We start from the raw sequence: 14,835 nt of genomic DNA, 5'->3' as shown, positions 1-14,835 counted from the left end.
TCTTTTCATAAGTGGTTTTAGTCCAAAAAGGAGGCCAAAAACATTGTCTCAGAATATCAAATCTTTTTGTATGCAGGAATCTTTTACTTTCATGCTTTTTAAAAGTAATCTGTCTCACTAGTGTCTATTTTAGACAGAAATTCATATGACAACATCCCTGCTTTCTTAACTGCATTGTTAGGGGCTTAGACAAATCCTTCTCACCATCATTCTTCTACAAAACCCCAGGTTTCAGGCAATCACTATTATGAATGTGATATGTACTTTTCCAATTCATTTCAAATAACTTATACCTATATAAACACACACTTATCCATAAACAATATTTAGTAGTTTTGTTTGCATGGCTTTAAAATTTACATAAATGCCATCCTTTGTACATATCATTCTTTAACTTACTTTCTTTGCTCCTATTATCTTTTTGAGGTCTAGCTGTGCTAGTTATATGTAGAAATTTATTTCATTTGTTTAAAATGCTGTATTGTACTCAAATGTCACATTTTATTTACTTGTTCTTCTACTGATAAACATTTAGATTGTTCTAAGATTTTACAGTAATAAATACCTTTGAATATTTCTCTTTTCCATACACAAAGAGATATCTGGTGTAGATATCTAGGTGTTGAATTGTGCTGTATTAGGATATATATACTTCCAGTTTTCCAGTTTTACTAAATACTGCCAAATTGCCCCTTAATTATCACAGTTTATACTACCACCAGCCATTTATGACAACCCCCATTGACTCACATTTTTGTGTGCTCTTGTTTTTGACAGAGATTTTAATTTTTGCCATTCTAATTTACAAAAAGCTGTATCTCTCTATTTTTCTAATTTGTAGTTCCTAATTGATGCTGAGAGTATATATATTTTCATGTTTATTAGCCATTCTGACTTCATATCCCTGGCCAGTTTTGAGGGGTAAGGTATTACGGTGACTGTGAGATGTGCCTTACAGACCACTGTTGTAGGGAGCATAACTGAAGAAGGGCCCGAGTTGCTATGTGTCAAAATCCTTCACTCACTGAGTTTGTCTTGAGACTGCTCCTTCCGCAGGCTGCTTCTCATGAATGACTGAGTGTGGCAGGCATACAGATTTGTGTTTGAAAGATATGGGACTTATTTATTAACTAATTTTGCTTCAGAGACTCCCAGATAGCTTTTCAAAGCTTGCTTAGACTTAAACTGCAACAGTGATTTACTGTTCTCCCATCCAACTGTCCTCGCCTTCACTCAGGAGTTGGACTTGTATCCAGGTCTGACAACCCTCCCAGCATTCCCTGCCTCCTCCTTCCCTATTTCCTTTTACACAAGTATTTTCTCTTATAAGATTATTTCACATTTAATACTGTCTTAGCATAGGAGGAAAGGTCTTCAAAATTACTTTAAAAAGATTTAAACTGGTAGGAAATTGAAGATGTTTTAAGCATTAGACAAAACTTGATTTTTTAGCAATGCTTTCTTTAATAATATTTTAACGGTGTGTAAAATACCATATTCTTTTATAGGTATAGTATATCTAACCAGAAACTATCACAACTGCTATCCAAACTTAAAATCCTAAAAAAAACACCCCATAAACAAACCTAGAGAAACCGGATAATTTATTAGCAAAATACAAATGATCAAAATGGAAGAAAGAATCATAAAAAAGGTTGAATAGACACATTACCATTGTGAAGGTGATTCAATGTCTACTAAAAAAGACACTATCACTAGATGATTTTGTAGCTGAACTGTATCTAACTTTTAAATAACATGCATTCCCTATGTTATTTAAACTATACCAAACCATAGAAACAGATGGAAAGCTCTTCAGTTCATTTTCTAAAGCCAAAATAGTATTAGTATCCAAATCTGAAAAAATAATATGAAAAAGAAAGCTATAGTCATATTTATGATATAGAGATTCAAATAAAATGTTATAAATAGAATACAGAATGGTATAAAAATAAAAAAAATGACCAAACAAGACTTATGATAAGAATGTAAGGGTGCTTCAATATAAAAAAATATATAAATAAAATGTAATTTGTTATATTGACAAAGAGGAAAACCAAGTAAAGGGTCAGTAAATGCTAAAAGAATCTTGTATAAAATTCAACAGTCATTTCTAATAAAAATTCAAAATACAAATAGAAGGAAACTTCATAAATACAGTAATTTCCCAAAGTAAACATTATTTTAAGTGGCAAAATGTTAATACCATTTGTATTAAAATAGGAACAATATTAAATGTTCATGAAAAGACTGTTCACCTAAAAAACCCCGAGATTATAGCAAAAAGTAAAGAAACAAACAGAAAACAAAAGTCTGCTAGAAGTAACAAGGAAATATAATATGGCTGTATAGTAGATTAGCTTTATACTAGCAGTAATGGTCTCAAAGTGTAAATCGAAAGTTATTTAATTCACAATAGTAGAAAATCGTAAAATACTTAAGGATATTAATGGGAATGTAAATTGGTGCAGCCACTGTGAAAATAGTATGGAGGTTCCTCAAAAAATTAAAAATAGAACTACCAAATGACCCAGCAATTTCACTTCTAGGTATTTATTTGAAAGGAGTGAAATCACTATCTCAAAAAGATATCTGCAATCCCAGGTGCATTGTAGCATTATTTATAATAGCTAAAACATGTAAGCAACCTAAGGGTCCATCAACAGATGAATAGGTAAAGAAAATGTGGTATATATACATATATTCAAATATTATTCAGCCATAAAAAAAAAAAAGAGAAGGAAATCCTGCCATTTGCAACAGCACAGATGGACCTTGAGGGCATTACGATAAATGAAGTAAGTCAGACAAAGACACATTCTGTACGATCTCACTTATATTTGGAATCTAAAAAAACCTGAACTCATAGATACAGAGAACAGATTGATGTTTGCCAGAGGAAGAAGTGGGGATTATCCTACTAAATCTCCTCCAACATGTCATCGTTTTTGATACTGCTCCCTTGATCACCCCAGCTCAGGATTGTTAATAGTAACAGTTCTTTGTGGGCAGTGATTAGAGTGGTTTCAGTCTACTGGAACTGCGAAATAGTTTTTAATATAAATGATCACTGTTAGTTTGCCTCCTTTGTGAGTTTAGAATTTTGTAGTAACCATTTGACAGTTTAAATATAAATAGTGTTGACAAGTCAAAGAGAGATGGTGGTTTGCTTCTGGACTGTCAAAGAAAAAGGAGGAAGAGTATGGAAGTTTATTTTTAATAAAGGGAAAGAGAAGAAGGTAGTAACAAAAGAAAAGAGCAGGTGTTCAGGGGTAGGAAGGGAAAAGGGAAAGAACCTTTTTGAATTAAAGAGAGTAGTGCCTATCTGACGCTTCCCACTCTTCAAATCTCAGGCCAAACCCCATCTCTTTCAGAAAGTCTTCCAGCATTTTCTATCTATCTGTACAATTAATTTGTAAGTTAATTGTGTACTATTTTATGACCTCTATTAACATGGTTAATGAAATCTTTTGGATGTTATTAAACATTCTCCAGAATTATGGCTTAGATTTAGAATGACTTGGAGTCAAATGCTATTTCTGATAAATTCTAAACTTCTTTTACAATGCTTTGCAATGCTTTTACAATGTTTATTGCCACAGAAAGTTCATTAACTGGGAGAAAGGATGACACAACCCATGTGGAAGGGAGTTAACAGGGGAGGCAGAGTGGATGGGGAGAGAACACAGGAGTGAGGTGTTGGGTGGGTGAGTGGGTGAGAGAAGTATAGAAAGGAGTTGCCTTGTACCCATGGCTACCCACTAAATATGTTTAGACACTGCAACGGCAGCAGGGATGGGGGAGATGGAGGGGGGATGATGAAGGTGGGGATGTAAGTAGCATTCATTTAGTTTCTCTTATTGAGAGGTTTATTCAGTTTTGGACATTCCCTTAAAACTGTGTATTTAAATTGGAAGAAAGTGCACTTGAGCACATTAATAGAACTTAGGTTTGTATAATGACCTATGGATAATATACATACATATTTACATACCCATAAATATACATAGGCTTTACTTTTCTATATTTTCCAATTATTAATTAATGATCATTAATGGTATTTTAAAAATTAAACAAAAATTTATTTCTCAAAATCAGCAATGTTTTGACAGATTGAAGTGGATTTGAAATAATCAAGATGCAGTGTTCAAAATTCAGCTGTGGTTAAAAGCAGTAGTGTGATATATAATTACATTTGAAGGAAAAAAGTACCTTGCAAATTCAGATCCAACATTCTAAAAATTCCTTTTTTACTTTCTATTTTTGATAATAGGACATCTCCAAGTTTGCAGAGAAAGACAATATAGTCCTTGGAGAAGGTGGAATCACACTGAGTGGAGGGCAGCGAGCAAGAATTTCTCTAGCAAGGTGAATATCTGATTATTGGCCCAGTGAGCATTTGCTGTAAATAATCATGCTTGTAAAATTATAGATATTTCTCTATTTTTCATATTCTGCTTTGGAATCGAAAAGTGCTTGGGGTCTTATGACTAGCTGGTTAAGAATCACCTTTAAGAATTACAGATCATGATACAGTAGTCATATCTGATAAAAATGCATGCCGCCCTGCCAGGCACGGCTCAGCCGTTGAGCATTGACCTAGGATCCAGGAGACTGCGGTTTGATTCCTGGTCAGGGCACATGTCCGGGTTGTGGGCTCGATCCCTCGTAGGGGGCATGTAGGAGGCAGCCGATCAATGACTCTCTCATCATTGATGTTTCTCTCTCTCCCTCTCCTTTCTTCTCTCTGAAGTCAATAGAGATATATTACAAAAAACCACTCATGCCCTTATTTTGGGGTTTGTATGTTTGATTACCTTTTGGTATGTTTTAGTACAAAGGCAAACTCTGCGATTCTGCATAGCACAAGGAAAGATACAATGTAAATTTTTGTGAAGTCCATCACACAGTGCCCTGCTCATCCCCACCCCACAATAAACACATTTGCTCTAGGCTTCTGTTTATGCTTCTTGGTTTAGATAAACATATATTTTCAAAATTTTCAACATAATAATTCTCATAACAAGAATGACAAGGCAAATGATATCACTTGGCGTAAAGTCTGTAGTCTTTAATGACAACACAAGCACATGGAACACTATGGTGGATAGTTCCATTAGTAGAGACATTCTTGGTCTAAGCATTTTGAGCTGTGAAAGAGAGAAGTACATGCAGTTAATTTCTGTTAAGAAGAAAATTTTGTAGTTAAACTCTCACGTTCAGTTTAAAAAATTATTGATGATATGGGATGTCAAATGTTCCTCCAGTTATATTCGAACAAAATTCTTCTTACTGTATTGCCGAAGTTGTTAATAAGAAAACACACTGACTTATTGATATTTTGGCTCCTTTTCCTTACTTTTTTCTAACCTGCTTTTTTTAAATTTTAATTTTTCAAAAGTATGTCTTTATTAATTTTAGAAAGAGGGAGAGGGAGAGAGAGATAGAAACATCAATGATAAGAGAGTCATTGATAGCTGCCTCTTGCATGTCCCCCCACTGGGGATAGAGCCCCAAATCCCAGCATGTGCCCTGACTGGGTATCAAACTTCGTTCTCCTAGATCATAGGTTGATGCTCAACCACTGAGCCATGCTGGCTGGGCTCCCCCCTGCTTTTAAAAGCTGAAACAGAAAACTGACTCACTGAGTACCTGCAATTGCCTAGTAATATTTTAGGTGGGGTGTAATCGTGCGTGCATGCGTGTGTATGTGTGTGTGTGTGTGTGTGTGTCTGTAATTTTACTGAATCCCCATATCACCCTGGAAGATAGGTTTGTTCTCTCATTTTATGATAGAAATCATGAGATAATTGAAGCTGTTAGATATAACTTGCCAAAAGCCGCAATGGGAAATGGTGAAGTTACAATTTGAACTGGGTCCTCTCATTCTACATAAGTGCAGAGGTGAAGGCCTGGGGAGGAGGTGGGAGCAGGGATGAGGGAGTCAGTGGGGGGAAAAAAGGGGGGTCTTTGTAATACTTTCAACAATAAAGATAAATTTTTAAAAATAATGCCTTGATCTTGGGATTACAATTTGAAGAAATAAATCAATAGATACTGATAATACACAGAAAAGATAATGGCCTCTAAATAAATGGAAGCTGATTAATTTACCTGTGAACTCAAGTAAGACTTACCTTAAATATTCCATTTAATACTTAGGTAAGATATGCTACATGGCTTCTAGATGTTTAACATACAATCGAGTTTGTATTTACTAGTTTAAAATTTGGTTTTATTGTAAGGTGCACACAGTTTGAAGTACTACAAAAAATAATTATTTTTATTTTTATTGGAATGTGACATGTGTTGTCCAGTTTTAGATGATGAATATATTATTAACTGTGGTGATAGATGTGAAGGAGAGAGAGAAGTATGAAGTGGGGAAAGGAAGACCTTGAGAGTATATTTTGATGGGGGTCTTTTATCTTGCTCTTGCATTTAAAAATATATATTTTTATTGATTTTTAGAGAGAGGAATGGAGAGGGATAGAGAGATAGAAACATCGAAGAGAAAGAAATATCAATTGGCTGCCTCCTGCACGCCCCCACTGGGGATGAAGCCAGCAATCTGGGCAAATGTCCTGACCAGGAATCCAACTGGGGCCTCTTGGTTTCTAGGACAATGCTCAACCACTGAGCCACACTAGGTGGGCTAGCTCTTGCATTTTGTCTTCAAAAATAATTTACACTGAAAGGTTCTTTTAGATTTTACTTTGACTTTTTGCCATTTCTGTATTTCCTTTTATAAACCTGCTGATTGAACACATTTTTTTTTACAGAAAGGGCCAAGAACTATACATAAATACTGATTTCTCTGTGGTTGGGTAGTGATAAAGTTACTAACAACCATGCCTGAAAACTTTAAGTGTTATGAAGAAATCTCATTCTCATTAATATGGGATCATATCTTCATTTTATTACTGTTCTACAATCAACTTTATAAAGAATGCACTTGCTCATAATATTTTATTTTTTAACTTAAAAAGTAAATTAATATGGGTATACATTTTTACTGTGAATTATTCATTCTTTTCTTGTTTGGAATTTTTATGAATATGGTACAGAGACTGAGATTAGAAGGAGCAAAAAGCATATCATATAGCCACAATAGTACAGCTGTCAACTAGTTGGTAGCAGCCAACAACGAAAAACATTAAAGAGAAATAGTTTCACATAAGTGCTGCAATTTAGTTGCTGTCTCTGACATTTTACAGGATTGAAATTATTTTATTTTCCGCCCCCCCCTTAGCCCCCACCAAAATGCAAAATCTTTGAGGACAGGGACTGTGTAATTTTTACCATTATATTTACAGCGTATAGCACTGTGTTTTGCTCTAATTAGATTCTGTTGTTGGAAGGTGTTCTTTTTCTTTTCTATTTAAGGTAATATTTTAAATTGTATGGTATGGTGTGATTCAGTTTTTAACTTTTGCTGGTTTATGTCACTTGTATGTAGCAAAACCATGTCAGCAATTTTGGAGAGTGCTGTGAAAAGCCATAAAAATCATATATAACTTACTCTTCTTCATTTAAAATCATCTACACTACATGACATAGGAAATACAGAGGAAATCTAATTTAGTTTTCATTTTCTTTTTAGAGCAGTATATAAGGATGCTGATTTGTACTTATTAGACTCTCCTTTCGGATACCTAGATGTTTTAACAGAAAAAGAAATATTTGAAAGGTATGTTCTTTGAATAACATAATGCTCATGCTAAAAGACAAAGAAAGAATGACTGTATTATCATAGACTGCATATTATTACTTGAGAAACATGCCCGCCATTGTGACTCTGTGAAAGAGTGTAACATAGCGCGTACTCAAATCTCATTTTCTCTTTACAGTCAATATTCAATATCACTTCCATGAAAATTTTTGACCTCATGCTAAACCAATTTCCCTCATTGCTATTGCTTTAATAATCACTATGTAGTTTTTACAATATTATTGACTTCTGACATTATTTTAATTGGTTATTATACTTAAAGTTTTTACTTGCTTTTTTGGTGTTGTTAGTATTTTATCATATCTCCTCCTTAGATAGTAAACTTAAGGAATAAAATAAGCTGAATGTTTTAATGTTTACTGTAAGTGAATGCTTAGACTATACATCTAACTCAATGTCTCCTTCAGAATTTTGTCCTCAGTCACACAGAGCTCAGAATTTACATTTTATTGGAGCTTCTAATAGGGCTCAAAGTATGTGAAGTTCCAAAGAGAGACAATCAAGTTGTATGACTTGATTTCAAAGTTTCAAACTAATTTCATAGACTATAAAATAGTTTATTATGAGAATTGTCATAATATTCTCCTAGAAAGATTTTAGCAAAAAAGATATAGATGTATGTGTGTATAAAATGGCAGCATTATTCCTGAAAGCACCTTTCCTAGAATTTAGTTAAATTTAAAACCTAACATACTATTTTTACAATACAGTGACTGTGATAAGTAATTTCATACCAATATAAACTTTGCTAGCTATGTTAGTATATTAGAGTACACTCTAGAATTGTGCCTCATTCTATACAATATATAATGTTTTAATGCCTAAAAGAAATTTGTCTCCCTTAGATGGTTCTATTCTGGATTTAGTTCTTGACTAGAGGAAAATTTTATTAGAGAAGGGTCAATTTATTATTCAGTTCTTAGGTTTGTTGTTGGCTTTGGTTTAAAAAATCAGATTAGTCTTAATATAAACTCTTGAGAACTAAATTGGTGGTCAACTTAAAATGTAAAAGGAAATTAATAGAAAATTTAAAGAACAAGAAAGCTCTGACATTTTAGAAGATACATAGAAATATAGACCTCCCCTCCAGGAATCTTTAAGGCCCTCTAACAATTTTCTCATTTCCTAGGTGAATGAACCAAGACCAGAGGTTAACCAATTTGCTCAAGCTCAAATGTTTATTTAATATATATTTAATTTCATTATAGGCCTGTTAACACTCAACTTTATAATATAGCATGCTGTAATAATTCAATAATACAGTATTTCATGCTACAGTAACTCAAAAAGTCACCACATTGATTAGTATTGGCTATTTATTTTCAGAATTATTTAAAATATAATAATAACATTGTATTATAGAGGTTTTATATAACCATACATTGATAAAATGTTTAAATGAAGTACATATAGTATTGTAATAAAGTATTCATAAAATTGATATTTATATCTTTTTATTCTTAAAGCTGTGTCTGTAAATTGATGGCTAACAAAACTAGGATCTTGGTCACTTCTAAAATGGAACATTTAAAGAAAGCTGACAAAATATTAATTTTACATGAAGGTAAAAGCTATTTTTATGGGACATTTTCTGAATTACAAAATCTACGGCCTGACTTCAACTCAAAGATCCTGGGATATGATTATTTTGACCAGTTTAGTGCAGAAAGAAGAAATTCAATCCTAACTGAGACTTTACGGCGTTTCTCATTAGAAGGAGATGCTGCCATCCCCAGGAAGGAAACAAAAAAACAGTCTTTCAAACAGACTGGAGAGTTTGGTGAAAATAGGAAGAACTCTATTCTCAATCCAATCAACTCTTTAAAAAAATTTTCAATTGTGCAAAAGACTCCATTGCAAATGAATGGCATTGAAGAAGATTCTGAAGAGCCTTCAGAGAGAAGGCTGTCCTTGGTTCCCGACTCTGAGCAGGGAGAGGCTATCCTGCCCCGAAGTAACGTGATTAACACTGGTCCCACCTTTCAAAGGCGAAGGAGGCAGTCTGTTCTGAACCTGATGACACGCTCTTCAGTGAACCAAGGTCAACTCATTCACCGAAACAGAGCTGCATCCACACGGAAAATGTCACTGGCCCCTCAGGGGGACTTAGCGGAAATGAATATATATTCAAGGCGTTTATCTCAAGATAGTAGTTTAGAAATAAGTGAAGAAATTAATGAAGAAGATTTAAAGGTGTGTATAAATTATTAGTGGTTTTTTTGTTTGTTTCTTGCCACAGAAAACAACTGAGTGCAATGCAATATATAGTATGTTACAAAACTTACTCAAATTATGGGTTTAGCATGAGGTTTATCTTAAGACTCTGAAAATGCAAAGTTCATAATTATGTAAGTAACTTAAAAATGTAAAAGAGTCAACTATTTCCTCTTATGATGGATGTATCTTTTCCCATAAAATGTATTGTCAAAGCAAGGGCTCTTGTTGGGTTTACTAGATCAGTGGTAATCATCATTATAAATTAGAAAAATTATAAATTATTAAAAATCATTATAAAACTGCCTTTTTACCATCTTAAAATCTCTGTGGGAAGAGGTGGAGTATAAATAAATAAATATAAACTAATAGTGGCAGTTATTTAGAGAGCAAGAACTATTTTTGTATGTAAGACATATATACATCTAGTTTCTTAACAGGACTAACTTACATTTATTGTAAACTTTTTTACCATTTAAATCTGCTTTATACATTGGATTTCTACACAGGTTTCTTTTTTAAAAGGCTTGAGAAACAACATACTAGCACAAACCTTCAGACAGAAAATTTTTTACATTAAGTTTTAATGAATAAAATACTTTTATTTTTTAAATAGGAAGCAATATAAGTGGAGGGGTTTTGTTTACTTTTTACTAGAAAAATTCCATAAGTACCTTGGATGAAACAGGCAGACTTGTGATGAATTGATATGTTTAATAGCATAGATCGATTAAGAGCAGTATGACCTTTGGCAATCACAAGTCATTTAACATCTCTGGGCCAAGGTTTCCCTCTTTGTAAAATAAAGGAACACAATAGGTTATCTCTAAAATGATTACTTTCAGTATTTTTATAATTTTAAAAAAGATTTCCTAAAGGATAACTTATCTATATGGTTTTAATATCAGTCTGAATGAATTCTCAAACCTGAGTCTATAAATTTAGTTGTTAAGAATGATTTCTTTAATACCTAGTTATTATTTATTGATTGCTTCTACCTCCAGGCAGCACATATTTAGTCCCCATTACTGCCCTAGAATGTACCCATCATTATCCTCATTTACAAATAAGGAAAGAAAAGTTTAGAGGTATTCAACTGTCTAAATTCAAGCAGCATCTAGAAAGTCAATGTGGAGTCCAGAGTCAAGGCCAGGTTTATTTGACTCCAAAAATCTTCATACCTAGCTAGTGTGCTATGTTCCAATTTCATAAGACCCCTTCTTTAAAGTTTTAGTGCTGCTTCTGTGAATTTTGTTGAGTTCTTGAGAAACAAAAATATCCTTTGCCTTTGGACTATCTATAATCACTCTTTTTCAAATTTTTGAAATGCATCTAAATAGGACAAATAAAAACTTCTAGGGGAATATACTAAGGAGTAGAATTATGTGATTTAATTCATAGCTGGAAAGGGAGATAATCCTAGTCTACTGAGAAATGCGCAAACATCAGTTGGCATTAGGTCCTATTGGGAGATTTCTACAGCTAGTATAATTCCAAACTGTATTTTTCCATAGACCCACTTAAATAATTAAGGAGAGCTCTGGGAAGCTTTAGTTTGATGGTACTGTTCATTTGATTAAAGGTGTGACACTGGTAAGCATTAAAATGGTAAAATTGTCCAAAAATAATAGTTACATAATCAGTGATATGCTTTCAGAATTTTGAAGAATTATAGTGTTTCTCATTTTTCAAAAAGCTATGTTGCTCCAGTGAACATTATATTGGCTGTGGAGTGACACCACATGTGTCATAATGGTTTGTATTTGTTGAAATTCACTTAACTTTAAATAGTAGTGATTTCTTATTTTTAAGCATTCAAAACAAAACCACATAGGTGATGTGAAACTGTATAGTCTCATTGTAGTAACCATGATGCCTTTCTTCAGGAGTGCTTTTTTGATGATGTGGAGAGCATACCATCAGTGACTACATGGAACACATACCTTAGATATGTTACTGTCCACAAGAACTTAATTTTTGTGCTAATTTGGTGTTTAGTTATTTTTCTGGCTGAGGTAAGAATTTTCTGATATAAAATATTACTGTGATTTAGAGTTAAAGTAAGAAGAGTTTGGAAGGATATATGCGTATATATGTACACATGTATAAATGAATATACATAAATATAAGTACATATGTATATATGTAACTTTATGTTGTATAATAGTATGATTGTTTCATGTATTTTATTATTTCATATATATCATATAAAATAGTTACACATGAATCTTCTATATGAAGAGAGTTTTTAAAAAATATATTTTTATTGACTTTTAGAGAGAGAGAAACATCAATATGAGAGTGAAACATCAATCAGCTGCCTCCTGCATGCCCCCTACCAGGGATCAGGCCCACAATCCTGGCATATACCCTGACCAGGAAGGGAATCAAATTGGCAACCTTTTGGTGCATGGCATGACACCCAACCTACAGAAATACCCTGGCCAGGGCTATGAAGAGTTTTTAATAGAGAGTTTCAGAACCTCAAAGTAGAATGCCTTTATATGGATTAAAATTAAACACTGAAAATCATTTTGCATTAAATTTTAAATTCATTTGACTTTAGATATTACATTATTAAAAATGCAAGTGATGAATCAACACCTTTAAATGACTTTCTTTAAAAATGAAATAAATATATATTAGTGGCCTAGTAATCATTGTAAACAATCCTTTCAGAGATTTGAATTACCTGCTTGCTTACAGAGTATTTTTGTGTTCAGCACCACCATCATGGTGTTTTTGCCATGCTCCTGCTGTTTTTCGTATCAGTACGTTTAAACAAAAGGGAAGTGCAAATAGCACAGTGGGCCACAAAATCAAAATCAGTTCCATGTCAATGAGCATAAGAGGTTTCTTTTTTTTTTCCTTAAAAAATGTCATGTAATCTTTATTGTAACTATCATAATGTCCCAGTAGGTACAAAAAAAGAGAAAAGTTTATCAATAATGGAAAAATCTTTTTACATTATTTAATATTTTAAGCCACTGGGGAATTGGATTGCTAATGACATAATTGTACTGCATTACCAAATAGTATATTCTTACAGACAACCTTAAATGAGGTTGGATATGTGAACACATTCAAATTCATTCAGCTTTATTAATAAAAATAATAGGTTCACACATAGTCTAAATAAAGCATGACAAACTGATTATGTGACCATTTGTCAAAATACACATTACAATCACTTAAACAATGTTCATGTCCTTGTGATATAATGATCTCATAGGTGAGCTTTCTTTGGTTTACAAAATAGAGGTTAATTATTTAGCAAACATGGATTGTACAATAATTTTATGCACTTAAGGATGAATTGTCTATACTTTCTCACATATCTGTGGTCACTTTTTTGTTCCAACCGCATCAACTAATGTTCATCACTTCTATCTATGACTACTATAAAGATACTTCAGGGTTTTAATTAGTTGACATCATATTTTCTTTAAAGAGTATTTGGAGAAAGTAGTTGAAGTTCATAAAGTTCCTCTGTCTTACATTAACGCAACAATAAAAAGATGACCTGCATGGTGACATAAAACAACATTCTAAGTCAAACACAAACAGAATCTCCACTTAGATTTTCTTCATACATTATGCATTACAATGTCCTCAGTCTTCCATGAAAACTGGATATCTACCTAATATACAAGACATCACAGATCTTTAAGGCAGCAACAATCAACTCAGTGATATCACACAGACACCAGGAATAAAAGCATAGTAGCATCAAGTGATATGAGTGGAATCACATTAATATTTCCTTCTCAAAATAGCTCACCTTAGCTTAGAGTGTTGGCCTGTGGAGTGAAGGGTCTCTGGTTCAGTTCTGGTCAAGGGCATGTATCTCGGTTCCAGGCTCAATCCCTGGCCCGGTTGGGGTGTGTGCAAGAGGCAACCAATCGATGTGTCTCCCCCACATCAATGTTTCTCTCTCTTCCTCTCTCTCTATCCCTTCTACTCAGCATAAGAGGTTTCTGAAGCTGTTTGATGGATGAGGCTTTCCTAGATCAGGAGCAGCCACCTAGATGGCAAAAGGGGACCAGGTGGATGCAGTGGCTTTAAGGCTGAATAAAGAATATTTGACCTCCAGTTGTCTAAAAGGGGCAACTGTAACTCAGCACCAGTCAAGGACTTGCCATGAAGGAATTTGGGATTAGTTTTGCTAAATCTTATTTATCAAGATAAAATGGAAAACTAGATTTTTCTGTAAAATTTTACCATTTTAAATGTGGGTAGTCAATTAAATAAAAACAAACACTACAGGGGCATAACAAAACACACTTATAGATTCCATTCAGCCTGTGAATGACTACTTACTCTAGATATTTATTCCAGAGGACACTGCTGGATGTGTCCTAATATACAACCTAAATCTAACAGGAAGGCCCACACTGCCCTCAGGGGGGAAATGAGTCAAGGGAATAGTTGCCTTTCCTGAGGCTATATAAATATATACATAATTGAAACCAAATGATGACTACATGTTTGTCCTAATGTTAAGTTATTTCTAACCTCATATGAGAGCGCTACATAAAATATCACCACTCCTCTGTGACCAAGTAAGATAGTGTTAAATGTCTAAAGGTATGTCCCCAAAAGTTGTACATACTACTTCACCTCTAAACCATTGGAGTCCATTTGATCTTTGGGTTCTGATAATAGCTGTTTTGCCACACTACTATTTTAAATTAACAAATCAAATGGAGGCTTGATATGAGATATAGTATAGCCTAGTGCCAACTCTGGAATCAGACTGAGCTGGCAGTGAATTCTAACCCTATTTTATTAATACTGTGAAACTCAGCCAGTTTGTTGACCTCCTTGAGCTTCAGTTTCCTCATTTATAAAATGGAGGTTGTAATAGCACCAGCTTCATAGGCCATTTC

General features: G+C 33.6%; 1 protein-coding gene across 1 annotated transcript in view; it reads left to right on the top strand.

Annotated features, from left to right (window-relative positions):
- Window positions 1–14,835, top strand: part of CFTR (CF transmembrane conductance regulator) — a 224,194-nt gene that overhangs the window by 91,988 nt on the left and 117,371 nt on the right. Inside the window, 4 exon segments of the mRNA XM_016196929.2 lie at window positions 4,274–4,368; window positions 7,604–7,690; window positions 9,199–9,925; window positions 11,833–11,961. Of these exon segments, the coding sequence (XP_016052415.2) occupies window positions 4,274–4,368; window positions 7,604–7,690; window positions 9,199–9,925; window positions 11,833–11,961 (1,038 nt within the window).

Source organism: Miniopterus natalensis, chromosome 10, assembly GCF_054644295.1.
Source record: "Miniopterus natalensis isolate mMinNat1 chromosome 10, mMinNat1.hap1, whole genome shotgun sequence".
NCBI classification, from domain to species: domain Eukaryota; kingdom Metazoa; phylum Chordata; class Mammalia; order Chiroptera; family Miniopteridae; genus Miniopterus; species Miniopterus natalensis.
This window is presented reverse-complemented; position numbering and strand designations above follow the sequence as displayed.